The following is a 22496-nucleotide window of genomic DNA, read 5'->3' as shown; positions in this document are numbered from 1 at the left end:
GAAAGTGGATTTATTGTCAAAACAGCATTTTTGCAATGGTATTTGTTGCTGATAGTAATTAGTTAATGTAAAGTGTTTTGTTTCTGGTGCATTCGAGTCATAATGCAAACAGGTCAGTTTAGCATATAGACATTACACGTGTGCATAGTCAATATGTTTAAATGTTGAGCTACTGTAAATGCTTATTTATTATTTCATATTCCAAGTTGTGATTTTCTTTCATGCCAAATGGCCTCTGACTGTCTTTAATGTATTTTGTGGTTATGACTTACTGTTCATTTGATGGGCTCATTGTTCTTATGGTGCATAATGTTTGACAGACTGCTTACTTACAGTATGCACAGTTCAATTAGAGGTACTTATATACAGTATTGTGAACACACACTGCTCTTTAGTAAACAGAATTTTAAAAGTGTCAGGGATACCCCTTTCCTGATCATTATCTTTAAACATATTGTTTTTGCAGGCATTGTTGCATGTCATTTACATATACTAAAGTATGTTGAATGTTCATACTTGATGTGGTGTTACACTGGTCACAATTAGTTGATTAAAAACATAATTATCTGCATAATTATTTCATGTGTATTCATTTGACATCATGTACTCCTGGAGTAAAAGGTAAAGTAAATGAAAGGGGTAAATGGTACTATATGAATTAAATCAATAAAAGTAAATGAATAAAGTAAATGTGACATATTTGTTTTGTTAAATCATACTCTAATATTCAATTAGATCTACTTAATATTTCAATGTATTTACTTGTAGTCTTTTGTGGCATTGACTGAATAATTTAATTATATCTACTCAATTTCTTTAGGTCATTGTACTCAATTTTAGTTGTTAATAAGTACGTAAAAGTTTTGGTTACTTTTACTCAAATTAATTGAGTATCATCTACCTGATTTCATAACAGTAATATTTACTCAATATTTTTGAGTGTAAAAATGTTTCACCAATAAAATTGAGTAGAGCCTAGTTTTTGTTTTTAGAGTGCACCCATTGTAACTTCAATTCATTAAAAACACCCATTATTCTTTCTGGTGACTCATACTACCCTCCTAAAACGTGAGCAGGCCGTGTTTTTTCAAAAACTTTTCATTTATTTTTAATAATTATTTGGGAAAATGGAAAAAATGAAATACAAAAAAAGAATTAAAAAAATTAAAAAGTTATGGAAAAAGCACAGCCTGCTCACATATTGAAGGCAATACGAGTCACCAGAAATAATAATGGGTGTTTTTAATGAATCTATCATGGTTAAAATGAAGTTTGAAGTTACAATGGGTGTGTGGGGGGAGAGGCCCTGGTAACATTTACATCAAATATCTAAATATTCAATCAAGCTAATGTAAAAACTGCTCAGGGTATTAATAAAAGCCTGATTAGATGATAAAATTACCAAAAGTTTTTTTGAAAGTGAAATATCCCTTTAAGTAGTTCATAGCCAAGTCCATTCTCAACTACTAGCTGGGCTTAAGCCAACTACTGTCACTTTCTTTTAGCACTACAAAAAAGATGTTAACGCACATTCAGCTTTTGATGAATCCTTCATGTGGCCCTAATCTTTGGGCTGAGGTTGATGATCTGCAATAGATCACCTTTTCCCAATCAGTGGGTCGGGACCCATTTGTGGGTCACAACCAATTTTTAACAGTAAAAAGTGAAAATAGCCGATCTACAAGCTCGCAATGTGTTGTGCACTTGTAGATCTGATATTTTACCTATTTTGGGTCCCAGGCAAACGTTCTCTCTTTTGGGTCTAGACCTGAAACGTCTGGGAAACACTGATCTAGAGTGAATAACCTTTGCAGTAAATTGTCCATCAACTTGACAATACAGTATTGGCATTAAATACTTCTCTACAGTGGGTAGTGAATTGATAGGTTCTAAAAGAAAAAACGCAGACAACAGAACAGGGAGATTTGGACTTTATTATCAAACTGTTTCTACATGCTTATTTGCCTTTCTTGGCCTTTATTTTCCTCATGTAGAATTCAAGTTCCTTGCCTTCCAGGATGTAGCCATCTGCCCTGCCACACTGGCCGGGTCTGGAAGCAATGCAGGCTGCAGGGAGGAGAGGAAAATGACAGGATTTAACAGCAGAACTTGTTTTCATCCATAAACTATACCAACCCACACAGAAAAAACAACCCATTAATTAACATGTGTGTACAGCGTTATTAGCCCAAACTACAGGGCACGTATTATATTCCAAATTATTTTCTTTGCAGGACTGTTCGATCTCAGAGTCTCTAATGTCATCACTTGCACTCAGTAGCAGAACTGGACAAAGTTATCCTCACAGAAAGACATGTACTCCTGCATCATTTTAAATACACTGCCATTACTTTGGCAACTAAAATTTGACCAAAATAATTGGAAACGGCACATTCAAAACAGTTTTCTGGACTCACCGAGAAGTTTGCCCTGCTGGAACTGCTCCTCCAAGAGAGTGCTGATCTTGCATGTCTTTTTGCGTTCATCCAACTTCTTCTGGATCTTCTTCGACCTTTTCTTGTTCAGAATCTCCTCCTCCTCAGAAGTCTGGAGTGTAAACAAGCACAATACATTAGCCAGGCATACACTCCGGTTCAACACTGCAACGATTATAAGACATTCGGTTCCATTCCCCCCAACCTGTCCTAAGCAAAGCATTTTGTGCCAAGCACTCTTAAGCTGTGGTTGCACTTGATTTTTCAACACTTTTGTCATCCAATATGCCAACACATTAACTGTCAATTCTGTAAGCTCCAGAAGTGGCTCTTGTTCATAATCGTGATCCAAAGAGCCAGACCACATGCCAAGGCACATCTAAGTTCAAATCTCAGTGAGGTGTTACTGTGGGCAGTTGTGGGCACAATCGAGACAATTTAACCTATGCAAGTCCCTCTCCCATACTGGAGTGTGGCTCCAGTACTTAGGAACTAAATGCCTGCATAAAATAATCCCCATAACAGTACAGAGGTACATATCTTTTGATCCTCTAATCAGGATAAGTTCAACTGAACTTACATTATCTGAACTTGCATACATTTTCAAACAGGCCGTGGGACATTTCTCAGCAATACCCTGCCCGGTACAACCAGTCACTAACTCCATGGAGCAGTTGGCGTTCGGACTGTGTATTGCTCAAGGGCATGAACTTTTTGGACGTTATTTTGCTTATTCACTTCCCAGCCCAGATTCTCCTGCTGGTGCAGGGGATCGAACCTTCTGCCACAAGCACGTTCATTTAACCTTTGGGTTTAGGCCACCACTGTCAGAAGGCTTTCCGTCAACCAAGCGACGTCAAGCAGATAAAGAAAACAATGTTTCCGTCCATCAGCCTTTAAGTTTTAAAAAACTATAACCACAACCATGAGTGTGAGTTTTTTTTTTTACTTAAAATGTGTTTTCTCACTCAACAGTAAACACAAAGTGTAAGTGCATAGAGCTGTCTCCATCCTAAAATGACAATTTGAGGACTTTGTCAAATATTAGACATAAATTGTAACAAAAAATAGCTGATCTACATGCTCATAACGCCTTGCGAGGCGTTGTGATCGGCTATTTTCACAATAGAACCGTATTATACGAAATGTAATGTCTCAACTCTTAGAGCTTGTCAGGGTGGGGGGGTCCCCAAGTGAAAATTCTCAGATCGCAGCCTGAAAAGGTTGAGAACCACTTAATTCAGTAGCAGAACTGGCAGTTATCTTAATAGAAAGACCATATTATTAAAACCTATAACGTTTTATCCCCAGGAGTTGGGCTTAACATTCAAATACAGCTTTCAAAATAATAACACCACAGAGGACTACAGGTACACTACCAATACACCAGCTTCATGGACAATGTTTTGTTTTTTATCTCACTTGTATACTAGTTTTCAAAACCGTTTTATTCTTGTAAAACAGACTTATTTCACCAGTGCTAATAGACATACCAGTTTGGCTCCCTTCTTGCGTCCCAGAGGAGTGGCGTAGTGGGCCTCATACCACTGCCTGAATGGTACGCTGTCAACCAGGATGATGCAGTTCTTCACAAGAGTCTTGGTTCTGACCAGCTCATTGTTGGAGGCATTGTAGACAACATCAATGATCCTGGTTTTGCGTGTGCAGCCTGTGGACAAAGAATCCAGTGTATTAGCCTAAACTACAGGATACGTATAATAACATGACAAATTATTTTCTTTGCAGGACTGTTCGATCTCAGAGTCTCTAATGTCGTCACTTGCACTCAGTAGCAGAACTGGACAAAGTTATCCTCACAGAAAGACATGTACTCCTGCATCTTACGATACATTGCCATGATGAGACACTGAAAGACTTACACTCAGAGCCCCATGAGAAGTTTCCAGCATCCAACCTCAGGGCACGGTACTTCTTGTTTCCACCGCGAACTCTCACGGTATGGATACGGCGAACACCGATCTAGGAGAAAAGAGGTTCCCAGTTTTAGTATGCATTCTAACAAACTGGTCCGATAGATTCATGAATGAACAGCACATGTGTCAGAGTAACTATGACAAGTAGCATTGATAGGTCCAAATGTTAAACCAAAACGGCCTAACTGAAACCTACCTAAGGTCAGGTTTTCATCACTCACGCAGCATTAAATTGAGGGTCAGGTCAACAGGTGGTTCAGATGCTTTGCTCACCTTTGTGTTTGCAGGTGGGCGGCCAAGCTCATACTTCCTCTTCTTGTGGTAGGGCTTGCGTTTGCCGCCGGTCTTGCGGCGTTTATGCCAGTTGTCCCTCGAAATACCTGCATGGGGTCAAGGAATAAGGAGTTTTAGATGAGGAAAACGTACAATGACAGCTTCAACAGCAGATCAAATGTATGCTTGAGCAATCAGTTCTCCAAGGTGTTATCCGCACATTTACATCGGATTCCGTGTAATTCATCATGTCACTCAAGGCAAGCAATTGTTTGGTATGATGTTGTACATGCGAGGTCTAACGTGGGTTGGTTGGTGCCATGACGCTAGCTCAACCGCTTGCGTTAGCATGTTAACTCACATTACAAATAGATGGATATTTAGCGTGCAGGCTACAAAATGTAAATGTTTGGGCAAAGCAAATGCCGAAATATCCGTTAATAATGTACGCTTGTAACATTCGTGGAAAACGTTGTGTACCAGCTAGCTGCCCGATGTATCCTGGTACTAGCCTGCGATGCTAACAGGAAGAGTTAGCAGCGATACCCAACATTACAACTCGCAGCAAATACTTTAATGTCCAGACAGCAAAGTGCTCAACATATTGCCGATATATATACTTACACTTAAACTAAACATTAGACAACGACACTAAAAGCCGCAGGTATAGTTTAAGTAAAGCGGAGCATAGCGTCAGTAACCAAGGCCTGTGTATGCGAGCCGCCATGTTTGTGAGCAATTCAGACATCATGTTTAGATTATTCCACAAAACCAAGAAAATATGTCCATTAACTACTAAGATGATCTTGTGCGTGTTAATATGATATTAAGCTTCAACATGGCAAGCCGTTATTTTAATTTTCCTGCTGTAAAACATTAGATGGATAAAGATTCTCTCTCCAAACCGAGCATGAAAACACGTACCCATTCTGAGGCGCCGGCTAGAAAGAGGACCCGCAAGGGTTCATGGGAAGGTTTGAAGCTTCCATTTATCGCGATAATCTACGAGAGTATCCGAGTCTTCTCATGATTTATTGATTGAATACTTTAATAGTTACCGTATATTTTTTTCAATTGTGGTCCATAACTCAATAGAGTTGTATCGGATACCTATTTTTATATTTTATTTTATCATCAACACCAATGTTACTGAATATACTGATAAATACCAGCCAGCCAGCCCCCCCCCCCCCACACACCAACCACCACCACTGTAAAATGGCCTATCCGTGTTTCTCAAATCCTCTTAACTCTCTGACAGTGTACAAAAGGAACCAAATGGACCCATCAGGGTTCATTTCGCTCACTATGCTGTCAGAGTTACAGACTATACCACCACTGTTATATATCATTATATCAAAAAAAGTTTGACCACTTTAACCTTATGACCTGACTCTGGATAAGTGGTGAAATAGGTGCCGATCTACAAGCTTTTTTGATTGATTGAAGTTTATTAGCAGTTTGCAATAGAAAAAGTAGTTTCATGACAGCACAAATCACTGGTACAAGGTAAGGTCAACTAAAAGGAGATCCTAGAAAGCCTTACGGCTTAAAACACAGGAACCACTTTACGTATCTCATATAACATTGAAAGACAGACGGGTAGAACAACATAGGCAACTTTATCTACTAGATATCCTAAGGATAACATCAATTTCAAAAGCAGAAAAAGCATAACATCAATTACAAAAGCAGACAAAATGGGGGGACAAGAGGGGCGGGTGAGAGGCAGCACGACCCTAATTAGTTTGTTCTAGGCTGTTTGGAGCGTTAACTTAACTTTAAGGCAACTGGGGCATCGCGAGGATTCCGTAATCAATGAGGGGCCCAATACATGTAATATTGATCATTGGTTGACTTTATTGATTACCTGGTAGTCATTTTTGCAACCCAGGTAGCAGATGTGTTTTTTTTCTTGCTATCACAGTGTCACCTACTTTAATTGTGAAGTTCTCCACTTTGCTGAGTTTCTGGCTAGATCCAAAGAAAGAGGATACAGCTTACAAGCTCGCATAGGCTTATATGTTTTTTTTGTCTAAAACATTAAAATAAAAAAGGATGAAAAAAAAAATACAAACTGGGACAACATATTTTGGGACACCAAATACATATTACTTTGGGGGTCCTTGACATAAAAAAGGTTGGAGAACCACTGCTCTTTTCCAATCTAATAGTATTATTATATCTATTTATTTTCTATTTTTCTATTATTATATTATATAAAATATTATATTTTATATCTATATTATATTTTTTATATTATTTATTTTATTTATATTTAATTAAGTAAACATGGAATCACACTACGGGATCAACATCAATAAATACATTCATAATAGTAATATTAAAATCCAAAAGAATTATAACAATAATAATGACTATAAACAGTAATAAAAAGGTGAATAGTCAAAAATAAAAAGGAACACAAGAACAAAGAACCATTATAAACACTGGCAAATGAAAAAAAAAGACACATTGTTTGTACAGCAATTAATTCTTTTAAAAAAAGAGGAAAAAAAGAAGAAAAAAGAAAAACTCCCAAATTAGTAGGAGACAAAAGATGGAAAAATCTTGGCAAGAGAGCATTAATAGTCTTCTCCCTCGCAGTTTTCATTCATTCGCATTCTTCGTCTTGCCTCTCTGGCTCGTTCTGCTCTTTCCACATTTCATTTGTTTACACCAATGGTTCTCAAAGTGGATTCCAGGGACTCTGTGGGTTCCTTAATGCGGGTCTAATTTGACCCATACAAGTCTGTAACTCTTAACAGCATACAAATGTACATTTGTATGCTGTCAGAGTTAAGCGGAGACCTTGAAATGTAAAAGTTTGAGAAACACTGGTTTACACCATGGTGTTCAAGTCCATAATGAGTCATTTAGTCAACCTCCTCTATGGTTGGGCCCTCAGAGCTGTCTTGTGGCGGCATTCCTCCTGGCATTCCCCCTGGCATTCCTCCTCCCTGATGCATCTTGGTCATGATGGGGCTACACACTTTCTCAAGCTCTTTCTGCTGGTGCAGGTACTCCTCTTTATCGGCCAACTGGTTGTTCTCCATCCAGGCTATGGCCTGGTCACACAGATCAGCGACCTTCTTCTGGTCCTCTTCACTGATCTTCCCTTTCATGTCATCCTGCACAGTGCTCTTCAGGCCATAGATATAGGTTTCCAGGGAGTTCTTGGCAGCCATCCTGTCCCTCTGAATGTCATCCTCATTTTTGTATTTCTCAGCATCCTGCACCATCCTCTCAATTTCCTCTTTGCTGAGCCGGCCCTTATCATTGGTGATGGTGATCTTGCTCTCTTTGCCTGTGCTTTTATCCGCTGCAGACACGTTCAAGATACCATTGGCGTCGATGTCAAAGGTGACCTCAATCTGCGGAACCCCTCTAGGAGCAGGTGGGATTTCTGAGAGCTCAAACTTGCCCAAGAGATTGTTGTCCTTGGTCATGGCTCTCTCTCCTTCATACACCTGGATGAGGACCCCAGGTTGGTTATCAGAGTAAGTGGTGAAGGTCTGGGTTTGTTTAGTGGGGATGGTGGTATTGCGTTTAATGAGGGCAGTCATAACCCCTCCAGCTGTCTCGATGCCCAGGGACAGAGGTGCAACATCAAGCAGCAACAGGTCTTGAACATTTCCTGATGTATCGCCTGACAGAATTGCAGCTTGGACAGCTGCTCCGTAAGCCACAGCCTCATCTGGGTTGATGCTCTTGTTCAGTTCCTTGCCATTGAAGAAATCTTGCAGCAGCTTCTGGATTCTAGGGATTCTGGTGGAGCCTCCAACAAGGACAATATCATTAATCTGTGCCTTGTCCATTTTAGCATCCCTGAGGGATTTTTCAACAGGCTCTAATGTTCCCCTGAAGAGGTCAGAGCACAGCTCCTCAAAGCGAGCCCTAGTCATGGAAGTGTAGAAGTCAATGCCCTCAAAAAGAGAGTCAATCTCAATGCTGGCCTGAGAGCTGGATGACAGGGTTCTTTTAGCCCTCTCACAAGCGGTACGCAACCTCCTCAAAGCTCTCTTGTTTTGGCTGATGTCCTTCTTGTATTTCCTCTTGAACTCCTCCACAAAGTGGGTGACCACGCGGTTGTCAAAGTCCTCACCACCCAGGTGAGTGTCTCCAGCGGTAGACTTCACTTCAAAGATGCCATCCTCAATTGTCAGGATGGACACGTCAAAGGTGCCCCCACCCAGGTCAAAGATCAGGACATTTCGTTCAGACTTGCCTTTGTCCAGTCCGTAGGCGATGGCAGCTGCAGTTGGCTCATTGACTATTCTCAGTATATTCAGCCCTGCAATGGTACCAGCATCCTTTGTAGCCTGCCTCTGTGAGTCGTTGAAGTAAGCTGGGACTGTAATGACAGCATTGTTCACCGTCTGGCCCAGGTAAGCCTCTGCGATCTCTTTCATCTTTAATAGGACCATGGATGAGATCTCCTCTGGGTTGAAGGATTTCTTATCCCCCTTGTATTCGACCTGAACTTTGGGCTTTCCTCCATCACTCACCACGTTAAATGGCCAGTGCTTCATGTCTGCCTGCACCACAGAATCTTCAAACTTTCGGCCAATCAGTCGCTTGGCATCAAACACAGTATTGGTAGGGTTCATAGCCACCTGGTTCTTGGCTGCATCTCCAATGAGTCTCTCGGTATCTGTGAAAGCCACATAGCTGGGGGTGGTCCTGTTTCCCTGGTCATTGGCAATGATTTCTACTTTGCCATGCTGGTAAACCCCCACACAGGAGTAGGTGGTTCCCAGGTCAATACCAATAGCGACACCTTTTGCTGCAGACATCTTCTTGAATTAATTTTATCTATTAAATAATTAGCAGTTACAATTGCTGTTCTATTTTTTATACTATCCAATTCTAGAAGTCACAACAAAACCGACAGAAATGGCAATGAGCCTAAGTTTTACAAGCATTATATAGATGGGGTGTGATGTCAGTATGTCTGACATACATGTATCCTAGCAACTCCCCTTTGCTCATAACAGAGCATAGATTTCTTTTGAGTGGTGCTAACCATTCCTACGTCTGGCTGTGTAGGTATGAGCACGGAATTCCATGTATGGAGATAACTGACAGAACAGCCCATACAAGGAGATAGGCACCTGTGTTTAATACCATGAGAAGTGCACAAGTGCAATTATTTCATTTCTTTGGGTCATATCCCCTGCACTTTGCAAATATTGTACCTTGCATTATGACACTGACTGTAAGATATATTGCAGTCTAAAGTTAAAGTAAAGTTCTTGTTTACTTAAAAAGAAAAGTATTATATATATCCTCCCCAAGTCCATCAGTGTGTGGCAAAGAGACTGAGGTGAAAGAATGAGGCCCAGAGCCAGAGTTTTTTCACCTGTGTTCAGTGCGGAATGGAATGCAAATCCGGCATTGGTCTATTCAGCCACACCCTGCGACAAAATGCATCAGAATCACTATACAGAGCGCCACTCCATAGTCTCCTGAGACTGAAGGATGCCAATGATGACCATTAGCCTGAGCTGAGTCAGGTTCACATCAATCGGAACCTCTCCCTTCGCTATACAGTCCAGAGAGCTATATAGTGGATTGAGGTTCCAAACAGGGCTATGAAAAAAAAAATGCTTCTGCATAAGAAATAATGTATTTTTCAATTTATCATTTTCCTTCTATTTCCATTGTATTGCTCCAGTTATGAGAACATATCATCAACAAGTATCCCAACTCATTTCATGTTTATTATTATGAAGTTGGTTTGTGGAGTCCTGGACGCAAAACCCAAATCACAGATTCATGATTTCATATAGTTCTTTATTATATACAGCTATGATTGATTGGCAATTGTGTAGATGTGGTATTAAACTTGGTAATATTCCTCCACCGGTCACTTTAAGGGTATGGGTGTGTAGAGCTCCTTTAGTGAAGAAGCAAGAGACTTTACTCCTCCCAGGGGCTCATGTCTGTGTCAATAGCCACGCAGTTATAAGCAGCATAGCGGAGTTTATCCTCGCAAACCTTTGCACTGCAGGACAGAGAGACAGATGACAGGAGAGAGAAATGAAGGACACACTGGGGATTAGATAGCAATTATATCCCAGTTCAAAATAAATGTGTATGTATGTATGCATGTAAAGCAAAATGACAAGTATGAAATACAAACGTCAAATACAAAATAAAAAAAAAAAAAAAACTTGAAATGAGATTCTTTATATTTTTGTGACAAATGGATAAGTGATCGTTTTTAAATGGACCACAAGTCCTTTGGGTAGATTTCAAATTCTGTTAATCTAAAGATTCAGAATGAATGTTGGTATTTACCTTGGGTAGTTGGGTAAATAAAGGGTACTAGAGCACGTGGACGACTGTGGCAGTGCATCTGTTGTTTCAGAGCTAGTGAAGAGAAGAGGGAAAAGATTGTTTTTAGAAAAACGAAATGACAATTATCATAGTTCTACAAAGATTCCCCCCCGAACTACAGTTGACCTAAACCCGTGTTTATTTGGGCAGTAAGGCTCTACTTACCCTTGCTTGTCAGGAAAGATATAGATTGGAGCAGGTAGACGACTCCTACCGGTCACAAACCTCAGAAACCGGCTCCGGTCCTCTGAAAGCACAATTCACCAAAACTCTCATTAACAAATATATTTGTTTGCCGGTAACCCACAATGACCCCGATCAAAGTGTCCGGTAACCATCAGGGTTAAGTCTAGCTTTAGATTTAGATTCCCAGTGAATGAATTCATGTTTATAAAGTATATTCACTATATTCATTAGACACAGTGCAAACCTCATGTCCTATTATGTTACGGATGAGATACCAGAGGGCAAGTTAAAGCATCGAACATATACAGTAGAATAGTGAACAAAGTGGGTAAACTGACCATTGGTGAAATTCATTAGAGCTTCCCACAAGTATTGCACTCTAACATCAGTTTGTTCAAGGTCTTCATATCGAGCTGTTGAGGAGAGAGGAACATCAACATAAGCAATGTAATGTTTTACTATAATATGTGATAATGTTTAGGCAAGGACCAAATGATAAGTTCTGTTTCTACCTCACGTCCATCTACTCCAGGGTTCCCCAATAGGCGGCCCGCGGGTCATTTGCGGCCCCCACCAACCCCAGTAATAATGGTGGTATAAGAGTAGCAACAACACTAGTACAGTATATCGTCGTTGTCGGGTGGAAACCCATATTTCCAAATGTTCACGTTCTTTTGCAAATCATACAAGGCCGTCGCACATAAGTAGTGAAAACAGCCGATCTACAAGCACACAACGCCTCGCACCGTGAGGCGTTGTGTGCTTGTAGATCGGCTGTTTTCACTAGTTTAAATCATTTTTAAAATGATAAATTCAAAACAAACGGTTTTGGACATACAAGATTTTCACCCGACAACGACGAAAACTGTCGCTGGGGTAGTGGGAACGCCACCGTCGCCCCCTGCAATGTTGTGGCCCTCGGCTTGGTACCCTAGACATAATTCGGCCCTTGGGGAAAACTAATTGGGGAACCCTGATCTACTCTCTGATATGTAATCTTGGTATCATATGGAAGTAGGAAAGTAATTCATTGTTTACGTCATTACTGACTGTGCTAACATGGGTTGATGAGTGACCTCCTAAAGAAACACTCACTGAGTCGTTTCAGAGCTTCCACAGTAATCTCTGGATCTCCACACACTTTTTTCTCCACTTCTTGCCAAGTAAGCAGGTCCAACACAGCCTGAGGTACAACCTTCAACAGGCCCGCCTGCATGGCTGCAATCTGAAACACACCCACAGGCACACGCATGTGGCCATGCAAGCAGTACAAGAATATTTAGTCTAGAGCAATATGTACATAAACAGAACATAATCAGATAACCAGAATTCTTACAAATATGACACTGTGGACTCCTCGGTAGTATATCTCTATATACAGTATATAAACGAAATAAGGTACATTTCAGTGAAAGGAGGGATATGCACACAGACACACACACACATAACACACCTGTTGTTTGCTCTCATCTAGCCGGGCTTTCTGCACCAGGCGGATGAAGTCCTTGCGGTCCTCATAGCGGACTGCTATGTTGCTCCCCCCAGGGATGAGCTCCACCATGTGTCCATCGCTCAGAAGGGTGGTGTAGACCAGCTCCTCACCAAACTTAAACTCGAATGTGTCCTGGTCCATGTTCTCCATGGCATCCAGCAGCTTTACCTGAATACCACATGATGCAAACCTACATCAACACCCATTCAGCTATACGACTTTGTGTGTAGTGAGATTGAATGCAGTGAATGCAACGTTTTTTCTTCACAATTTCTTCTTTGTATCATGACCATTTTTGCAGATTAGGATGACGCTCCAGAGAGAGAACTGCAGACACAACCATCTTGCAGCCCTATTCCGTAGTGCTTACCAGTACAGAGTCAACAGCAGGGAAGTCCTTGTTCCAGCTCACTGCCTCTCCAGTCAGCTGTTTCCACACCAGCCCAGGTAGAGCCAAGACCTGAAGGAGACAGAAGAACCCATTTCATAACTTTCCACAATCAGCAAATCATAATTACTGTAAGGTGATAATAATAATACAACTTTATTTGTATAGCACCTTTCATGACATGAAATGCAGCTCAAAGTGCTTTACAGAGCAGAAAATGAAGCACAAGTGCTTAACAGAAAAAAATACACATGAATACAATAATAGCAACCTGTTTAGCTAGCCAACAAAGTACGGTAATGTCACGAACCAGGAAGTCTTTGCCTCGGAGAGCAGCTCCCATGAGCTGCCCAATCCACTCAAACTTGTGAAACTCTTTACAGGACGGGTTGGGCACATAGAAATCCCTGGCCTCTCCAGACCCCTGGAAGATATACAATGAAAATATCAGCAATAATATCAAACTGAAGTATCCATAAATGACTGCCAGATCCTGTTTCAATGAAGGATAATTGCTGTTACTGTGGGAGGAGTAGCGTAGTAACAAGAAAGCTCTTCGTTCGAAAGTACAATAAGGCAAACTCTGGTGACTGGGGTTTGATTCCGCCACGGTGCCTTGTGGGTAGCCGGCAGGGGAGGGCTTTTGTGTGACTGCACTAGCATCTGCTACAAGTTTGGTCAGGGCACCTGCTCAGCATGGAGCAGGACTGGGATGGATAGTACTGTCCTCCGGACTGGGAGGGATAGTGTGTTCCTACGCATGTGATATGTCCTGTCCTCCCAGTAAAACTCCTCACTGTCAGGTGAAAAGGGTCTCCCCAAAACCAACAACTAACTGTATAGTTTGCCAGATAGGGACTATATACATGAGGGAACTGGCAATGACTAAATTAGGGAGAAAAAACTATCAGAAACTAAAAGAACACAGGGCAAACTAACAGGATGTTGAGGTCCACTGTCATGTTGAACGCATTAAGCAAGAAGTGGACTACCTGGTTTGATGTACGGGTGAAGAACGGCAAAGGCATGGGACACTCTGCGGAGCAGGGGCAGAGCTCTTCAGACATGTCAGCCAGACTGTCTCGAAATCCACCCCCTTGGTCAATGATTCCCTCTGCGATGAATTTACACTCCCACCACTGGTCATATCGTGCAGGCCACCTGACAGAGCAAGAGCAATTATTTACTGTTAATTGTTCAAATATAATGTCAAATTGTCTGAAAGCTACATCTTAGCGAAATGAAATATTACGTCAACGTAAGAGGGAACAATGCCCCAATTAAGGGGATCTGTTGATGATAAAGACTTGTGTGTGGTTTCAACTTTCATTGTGGCTTACAGTCTTGCCATAATCCGTCCTAAACATGTACCTGTAGCCGTCTAGGAGTGCATTTGGCCTAATCTAAAGAAATTACATATATATATATATATTAAAAAAAGGTCACCTGTAATCCAATGTTTTCTCAAACTTGTCAGATGGTTTGAGACCGTCATACACCTAGAATGTGTGAAGATAAAAAAAACAAGCTTTGTATACATAATATACACATATACACTATAATAGTTTCCTTCGTTTAAAGGACCACTTCACCCCTTTTCTACCATATGTTAATATAATTGCTTCTCACTAATGCTCATTTGTAAGATGGCACCATTTCTGTCTGCTCAGAGTTGAGCTTCGGACAGTTCAGAAACATGCCTACCAATGTCATCAGTGGTAAGCGGGTTTGGTAATTGCAGTTATGCAGGTACACACAACACAGATTTGATGAAAAAACAATTGGTTCCATTTCAGCATACCAACATTCCAGAAAGAAATACCGCAGTTTCTATTAGCTTGGAATCTCTGTCGACATTCATTTAAGGTGGTAATAAAAAGTGAGATAAAGGTTAAGTGATGTCACAAACTAAGAAGTGCTATTACCTGTGTGAAGACTGCGTTCTTGCAGCTGGGCTCTAACGAGGGGTTGTCCCTGTGTTCCATGGCAAGGCGCCGGTTGATGTAAAGGCGGGGCATGAAGTTGGGTTTACTGGTCTCTGAGTCCTTCAGGCATTGGGTGATGAGAGCCGACCTGCGCTTTGATAGCAGCAGGAATTGCTTTATACTCTAGGGGGAGCCAGAGAACATGCAAGTGAATGAAAAACAAGTGAGGCTTTGGATGGAGTTGTACAGTAACAGATTTATTAACACAGTCACTCCGAATCAGAACATCATTAAAAGTAAATAAAAGGCCTAATATTATGAAGTTGCTTCAACTTGTACATCATCAATATAGGATTGGAAAGGTCAGCGCCATAATAACATGTTTGCAAAATATTCATGTGCCCTACAATAATCATGTAAAGGAGAAGTGAAAGGAAAAGCAACAAAGTGTCCGTTCAATATGAGTTTAGATACAGTTTCCACACAACTCACTTTGATCTGATTGAAGGTGCCCAAGCTGTAATCCCAGGCAGGAACCAGATGTGGCAGCAGACTGTCCAGAAGAGAGATGAACCTGCAGAACAATACATAAAAAAGAGACAATATGACACAAAGCCAGACAAAAAAAAAAGAAAAAGACTGATGAGTGAAGATTAAGAGCTACAACCAAATCGTCTTCACAAGTAAACTAGCCCATACCTAGTGCTGCCAGCAGTTAGAATAGCATTTGAGGGGAAATATCTGGACAAGAATCATTTCCCACAGCTTTTGCAGGTCCCTACCTCTGAATGACCAGCGCCCTGCGGTAGAGGGCATCGGGAGGCGTTCCCTCAAGACGGGGGTAGCGCACCAGGTTGGAGGACTGGAAGACATCAGCATTCAGGCCTAGGTCCCTCTCACACGACGACTTGATCTTTAGGCCTCGGATCCGAACATCTATGCCCTCATCTGCATGGGGAGCAGGAGAAGGAGAAGACGGTCTCAGGTTTACAATATCACATCATCTCATCATTATTTTAGTAAGAAATGATTGGAGTCAGATTGAATTTCCATTTCCAATGACCACCTCAAATTGACAGATACTGTACCAAGTTGAAATGAGTCATAATGGAAGTATCTGCATGAAACACTGCAAAAGAAGTAAGGAAGAAGTACAAACCCTCACCCCTACATTCTTCTATCCGGACCTCAATGACAGGCAGGTGGGATGTCATATCTTCCAGCACACACACTTCTCCAATCAGATTGCTAGAAGCAAGATGAGAGGGAATTAAAAAAAAGGAATGCATTTCCACCAGACAGTGTGGGAAAACTATAAATATATCAAGTATCGACCACATGTACAGTATTGTAACTTGTACATTTTCTGTTTTTAAAATGCTTACTCGTCTATGGTGACATCACTCAGCTTTTTCAGGTTGTCCCCCTCTCCTCCGTACACTGTGATTCTCTTGGGCATGTAGTTGTCATCCGTGGAGTCGACAGTTAAAATCAGCTTACTGCATGGCATAACAGAAGAATATAAAAACAATGCTTTGGCATGCCCTGATGCCCACTGCATTGTTAATAGGAGGAAAGGTTCATGAGCCACTTGACCATAGCAATAAGATACTCACCTAGAGAATCTAAAGATATGCCACATGCCCCATGTAAAACTCTACAAAATATTTATGTGTATATATATACACAACAAATTCACGTTCGGTTCGATATTTTGGTGTCACGGTTCGATACTTTTTCGATACAAAAAATAAACAGAAATGTCCTTGATTTATGAATGTCTTTTTATAACTACGTATTTTTTTGTTTTAACTTTGAAAAATATACTCAACATCTAGGGTAGCGGTTCTCTAAGTGGGCTCGGCACTGCAGACCCCTAAGGGTCCTTGAGGGGGTTCCAGGGGAATGTGGATGTGGAGTGGTTGTATTGTATTGTTCGGTACAGGGTCATTCGGTTCGGTACACCCTCGTATCGAGCGGTTCAATACGAATACATGTATTGCTGCACCCTTATTATATATGGGTGCTACAACTTATAATACCATCCTCTTTTAACAACGACATTGTATTCAGAGTTGTACTCTGAAGACAACACCACAGAGCTGAAATATTTGTTATTTTGTTTCATCTCTGCTTCTCTTTTTACTGTACAGTATAGTTAATGATACTCTGTGGCGTCTGTCTTACTTGACCACGGTGCCTCTCTTCATGTGGAGACGGATCCAGTGCTGTCCCTGCATGCCGTCGCTCTCCCAGTACGTTTCTGTGTCTCCATCTGTGAGACAGCTGGCACCACCGCTGGGGTCCTCCTACACAACACAGATATCAAGTTGATTCAATAAATAAAACATATTCACTGCCACCTCCGCTGGGGTCTTCCAACATAGATATACTTAGGGGTGGGCGATATGGAAAAATACAATATCACAATATTTTCCCAAGCTGTACTCTCTGGGTTCCTTTTGGGAGGTCTAAATTGAACTTTACAAGTATGTAACTCTGACAGTATACAAATGAAACCAAATGGACCCGTAAAGGAGACCTTGACATTTTACATTTTGAGAACTACTAATTTAGACCAAAATACAGGTTTAAATTGAATTCTCCAATGAATCTCTGTATTAACGATTAAACATTGTATCACAATATATATACAATATCTCTGAAAAGGCATATCGTGGAGACATTGTATCGTCTCAACGATAATTATCACCATATCGCCCACCCCTAGATATACTGTTAAGTCTGTTAAATATGTAAAACATACAGTAAAACATACAGACTCACTGGCAACTCCTACTCCTCCTATATAATGTACACAGATATCAAAACACATACATTCTCTCATTAAAGGCAAGGCCAATTAGATTAATATGCAGTATTGCAAGTGTATTTGTGGTCATAAGCAACTCAAAGTCCTCCTTCGGTAGTTTTATAGTGCCAAACCGTAGTGGTATACAGGTATGTGTACATTGATTCTAGAGACACCAGTGACCATTTTGGACTGACCGAGGGAACAACACTGCCACAATGTTGCGGTCTGAAAGAAGCATTTTACTCACTGAACATGAAGATACATCAATGCTGGTCACACACTGTTTCACACTGCCAAGATTCTCATCCTCCTTCCCTATGTGGTCGTAGAAGTAGTGCACCAAGTCCTCATCACATTCATATGTCCAGGTAGGAGGCAGATATCTGGCAAGATCCAAGAGAAGGGAGAGTCAACTGTTTGCAATTATTTATCCAACCTGTCTGCCAATATTTGTTCTGCTTTATCTCAGTTTAGTTTGACAGACCCCCCCCCCCCTTCCTTTATTTAACCAGATTAAACAACTTAAGAACAAATTCTTATTTACAACCGTGGCTTGGCAAAGGGCAAGCTGGCAAGGTCTCTTGAGGGAGAGGGGAAAGGGGGCTAAAAATAATCAACAGATTGAACACAGAAGCATAGTAATGGAAATAGATCAACCCATTTAGGCCTAGAATTATTGAATGCTTTAACCAGTGAAAAATAGCAGATATACAAGCTCACAGCTGCAAGCTTGTAGATCTGCTATTTTTTGAAAAAGTCGTGAAAATGTGTGCAAATCTTTGAATATAAGTATTTTCAAAGCGAACGTTTGTAACTCAAATTTTGCTTCTGGGTGGTCCCTGGAACTAATTTTTTTGAGATGCGGGTCCGTGGCCAAATAAATATCATTTTGGGGGTCCTTCACATGAAAAGGTTTGAGAACCACTGACATAGTAGTCTCTCAAGAACAGGCTAACTGAGCTCCATTTAAGTGAAAGGGACCTTTTCTTTGACGATGGCTGGCCAGATTGCTGACATAGAAACATAGGTTTTTCAAAAAGTCTTAGAAGGATTCAAAAGACACTTATAGAATCGGGTCAAAATTCAAATTTTCACGATTTTCCAAAAATAGCAGATCTACAAGCTCGCAGCGCGGCACCGTGAGCTTGTATATCTGCTATTTTTCAATAGTTAAAGCTAATGATACGCAATAATGTGTACCCGTTCTAAATGGGTTAAATAAACAAATCAATAATATTATATTATACAGAAGAAAAAAAACACATTCTGGCAGGAGAGACAAGAAAACGATAAACACTTGTTTCAGTCCCATTCCGCGTCACACAAACCCAACTCACCTAAGCTTCTGGATGGCAGCGTCGTCGCTCTCTGCCACCTTGGGTTTGAAGCCCAGGTGCAGGGTGTGCTCCACGTCCACCACCTGCTCCCACCTGTCGCAGGGCTTGTGGTCGTAGCCGAAGAGCTGCTGGTGTCTGGCCATGGTGTCCTGGGACTCCACAGGCACCAGCCTGTCGCCTCCATCTGTGTGCTTACACACCAGGATCCAGCCTTCCTCCAGCTCCTGGCCCACACGGTGCTCCTCCAGTTGCTCCTGGAGAGGACGCAGGATGAGGAATGAAGCAGGGATGGGACGATATGAACATGTCCTATCACGATTATTGTGATCAAAGGAATTGCGATTTACGATATTATTGCGATAATCGAGATATCCCCAACATCCATTATCCTGTGGCAGAACATTTGCCAAAAAATTGTAGATCTACAAGCGCACAACACGTCGCAAGACGACGCGTTGTGAGCTTGTAGAATGGCTATTTTTTGGCAAAGAGATTTGGTAGAGAGTGAAAAAAAGACTGTATCAAGTATAAAAGTATGATTTACCAATAGAGGGTTTAAGTGGTACCGGATATGCAGCTCGGCAAATAAAAGGTGAATTGATCCCAGTGCATGACGGAGGATGATTTCACGATGAATTAAATCTCCACAATACGATTGAGTGTTTTTTATCACGATAAACGATAATATCGCTTATCGTCCCATCCCTAGAATGAAGGCGGCAGCATCTTTTTAACCTATTAAGACCTGAGGCCGATTCTACAAACACCCTCTAAATGAGTAGTTCTCAAACGTTTTCCTAATTCAAAACGTTTCAAGAATCTTTCTAAAATGTTCAAAATCTGTTGGTATAGTGTGAGCTTGTATATCTGCTATTTTTTAGCCAACGGCGTCAACGCAAAAATCTAAAATTACGCAGATGCTTTCCCGGTTTTAAAGGGTTGACTATCATAAAGTCCTTTCTTCTGGAGACTGGAGAGACATGGTAGGGTGAAAGTATGATTTTTTTTGTACCCATGATGACACAGCAACAGATCAGTGTGCAAACATCAGGCCGATGCTGGGAGAAAACATCTTTAAGACATTCAAAATAGATACGTTGGATGGGATCTTGTGAGTGAGTGTGTATGTGTTAAGAAAAGTCTTGCAAGGCAGTTTAAAGGAGGTCAAATGGATCTAACAACAGGATGATGAGCAGAACTGGACGCATCTCGCACTGCCAACTAACCCGGAGGAGGTGCGAGCGACTGCTGCTTACCTTGTTTATTTTGACCCACAGGCCTTGACTGTTACAGTATTCTTCCCCCGTCGTCCTGATACACGTCCCTTTCTTTGGTTCAATGTTGTACTTGCATAACTTCTTGCTGATGCTCTGATGGGGACTTTCCCACACAGAGACCAAGGTCTTCCCGGCGGTCGAGGCGCCGGCTGCGGAAGCGGACGAAGCGGCCGCGGACGAGGACGAGGAATCCTTGCAGATCTTATAGCACACCTCCTTGGGCACGTAGCACAGACACTGTGGCAGGGCTTCGCTGTTCCTGAAGCACTCGATGCACTTGTTCAGGAAGCGAATCCTCCCCAGGAGGACGCGAGGGTTGTCGCCCAGGGACATCTCTGTCAAACCCCGGCTCTCCAACAACCGGTGCACGGGTGGGTGGGTGGGGGGGGGGGGGGGGATGACAGTCAACACAGCGGGGGGGCGTCACCTGACATTACAGCGTTCACTCCTGCCTTTGTTTTCATGCAGTAATACAGTTCCTGTCGCACACAAAAAACAAACAAGACAAAGCGGAACATTCTTATGAATCGAGGCTCTAGGCCAGTTGGTACCCCAGCAACCATGAATGCTGCCATAAGAGGGATGGTGACGCTGTGCCTAAAACAGTGGTTCTTAAAGTGTGGTCCGGGGACCCCCAGGGGTCCTTGAGGGAGTTCCCGGGGGTCCCCACCAAATGGACCCTTACAAGTTTGGTTCCATTTGTACACCCTCAGAGTTAGATTAACACTGATTTTACTATAGAAAAGTGCGGTCCCAGAGATAGAAATGCCATTAAATGGGGGCCGCAGCCTAATGCATGTCAAACAGGGGGTCCTTTGAATTAAAATGGTTGAGAATCACTGCTAGAGTCATAAAACTCTTCTCTTATGGGGGTCCATAGCATATACCGGTATCTTCAAATGGGGGTCCGCGGGCTAATAAGTGTCAATTTGGGGGTCCTTTACATGAAAAAGTTTGAGAACCACTGGCCTAAGATCACAATACTTCGTCATACGACGGTGTCGCAAGGGCATCGCTTGCCGACAAGGGCTGCACTTCGCTATTCAGCTCTTCTTGTCAGCAAGCGACAACGTCGAAGATCAGCCCTTGTCAGCTGTCGGCAAGCGACATCCGATCTTCAAGCTAATATAAATATAACGCCCAATCAAAGTTCCTGTTTCCCTACAGTCAGCTACCGTTTACGTTAGCAAAAAAGCACAGAACGTTGACGTTAGCGAGTGGACTGAACTGATCTGAATGGTTTCACTATCTATTTGCTGTAACGTACAGCCAGGGGGAAATGTGCAGTGTTGATTTAAAGAGATAACATGTATCTAGGTGTACTGCTGCTGGATGAAGGTGTTTACGTACCAGAAGTGTTCAGAGAGGTGAGGTAAGAAGACTTCAAGACTCGCTGGCTTCTTGTTGCATTGCGAAAATAATACGGAAGAACCTTTGATCCTTTTTGAGCCTCCCTGAGTTCCGTGGTGTGACCATAGTGACTGGTGTCTTCCACACGTCAAAATAAAAGCTCCCTCCGTGAGCCAGCGTTTCAACATCAAACTTCATAATAAAGGTTACACAGTACCGCAGCTGTCATCTTTTCATCCAGTGGTTCTCAAACCTTTTCATGTCAAGGACCCCTAAATTGACACTTATAGCTCGCGGACCCCCATTTGAAAAGATATGTTGGGGACCCCCGAGAAGATTTTTATTACGGCTGAGGGCTCCAGCAGTGATTCTCAAACATTTTAATTTCAAGGACCCCCAGTTTGACATAGGCCTACTAGTACATACCCCAATTTAATTGCGACCGTCAGGTCGCAGTTACTATCAAAACCTCCACCGGCTGTCAGTCAGTCTGTCTGTCAGTCACACGTCACACTTTTGCCCTTCTCATATCTCTGCCACCGTTGCCCCGATCCATGCCCCCAGAGCTCCAGGGACCCCCTGGAGCCACCACCAAAAAGTGCAAAAATGACCAAATGACCACCCCAACGGGGCAGCTCACGGAGAATTCCCAGGGACCACAGACTCCTGGTGCTCCAGAACGGATGCAAAAGTGGTCGCCACTGCAGCGCACATAAAATGCTGTAACTCGGGCTAGGAGCGA

At 41.9% G+C, this 22496-nt stretch overlaps 3 protein-coding genes across 4 annotated transcripts; all 3 read right to left on the bottom strand.

Moving 5' to 3' along the window:
* Positions 1-1916: 1916 nt before the first annotated feature.
* On the bottom strand, positions 1917-5605 carry rps8a (ribosomal protein S8a). Its single transcript, XM_080726067.1, has 6 exons — positions 5567-5605; positions 4643-4749; positions 4316-4415; positions 3929-4104; positions 2418-2547; positions 1917-2067 (listed from the first exon to the last, which is right to left on the bottom strand). Exons 1-6 carry the CDS (start codon positions 5568-5570, stop codon positions 1958-1960), a joined length of 627 nt encoding a protein of 208 aa, XP_080582193.1. The 5' UTR covers positions 5571-5605; the 3' UTR covers positions 1917-1957.
* Positions 5606-7518: 1913 nt separating this feature from the next.
* On the bottom strand, positions 7519-9438 carry LOC308284663 (heat shock 70 kDa protein-like; the record flags this gene model as incomplete). The annotated part of the gene is made up of 1 exon (XM_080725362.1): positions 7519-9438. One exon carries the CDS (start codon positions 9436-9438, stop codon positions 7519-7521), a length of 1920 nt encoding a protein of 639 aa, XP_080581488.1.
* Positions 9439-10456: 1018 nt separating this feature from the next.
* On the bottom strand, positions 10457-21826 carry hectd3 (HECT domain containing 3). 2 transcript variants are annotated; one of them, XM_080726262.1, is made up of 20 exons: positions 21755-21826; positions 20384-20883; positions 19128-19381; positions 18038-18173; positions 17163-17284; positions 16361-16474; positions 16135-16223; positions 15758-15923; positions 15468-15549; positions 14976-15158; positions 14497-14549; positions 14043-14211; positions 13361-13474; positions 13033-13122; positions 12624-12830; positions 12266-12395; positions 11509-11583; positions 11150-11231; positions 10946-11017; positions 10457-10649 (listed from the first exon to the last, which is right to left on the bottom strand). In XM_080726262.1, the coding sequence occupies exons 2-20, from the start codon at positions 20735-20737 to the stop codon at positions 10565-10567; spliced, it is 2577 nt and encodes an 858-aa protein (XP_080582388.1). In that variant the 5' UTR covers positions 20738-20883; positions 21755-21826; the 3' UTR covers positions 10457-10564. The 2 variants fall into 2 exon arrangements, with proteins under 2 accessions (XP_080582388.1, XP_080582389.1); XM_080726263.1 differs by having other exon boundaries at positions 16141-16223.
* Positions 21827-22496: the final 670 nt, after the last annotated feature.

The sequence above is a fragment of the Nannobrachium achirus genome (genome assembly GCF_963921795.1).
Source record: "Nannobrachium achirus genome assembly, chromosome: 5".
Taxonomy (NCBI): Eukaryota; Metazoa; Chordata; class Actinopteri; order Myctophiformes; family Myctophidae; genus Nannobrachium; species Nannobrachium achirus.
This window is presented reverse-complemented; position numbering and strand designations above follow the sequence as displayed.

Bases quoted from the DNA above. Each gene is read 5' to 3' on its own strand.
- hectd3 (XM_080726262.1), bottom strand. From the start codon at position 20,737: ATGTCCCTGGGCGACAACCCTCGCGTCCTCCTGGGGAGGATTCGCTTC. The intron at 16,224-16,360 runs GTAAGCATTTTA...TCTTGCTTCTAG, and splicing joins AGTGATGTCACCATAGACGA to CAATCTGATTGGAGAAGTGT. The intron at 13,123-13,360 runs GTTCGTGACATT...TGTCTCCTTCAG, and splicing joins TCCGAGGCAAAGACTTCCTG to GTCTTGGCTCTACCTGGGCT.
- rps8a (XM_080726067.1), bottom strand. The intron at 2,548-3,928 runs GTATGTCTATTA...TTTACACTCCAG, and splicing joins GCAAGAAGGGAGCCAAACTG to ACTTCTGAGGAGGAGGAGAT. The intron at 2,068-2,417 runs GTGAGTCCAGAA...TCCTCCCTGCAG, and splicing joins CCAGCAGGGCAAACTTCTCG to CCTGCATTGCTTCCAGACCC.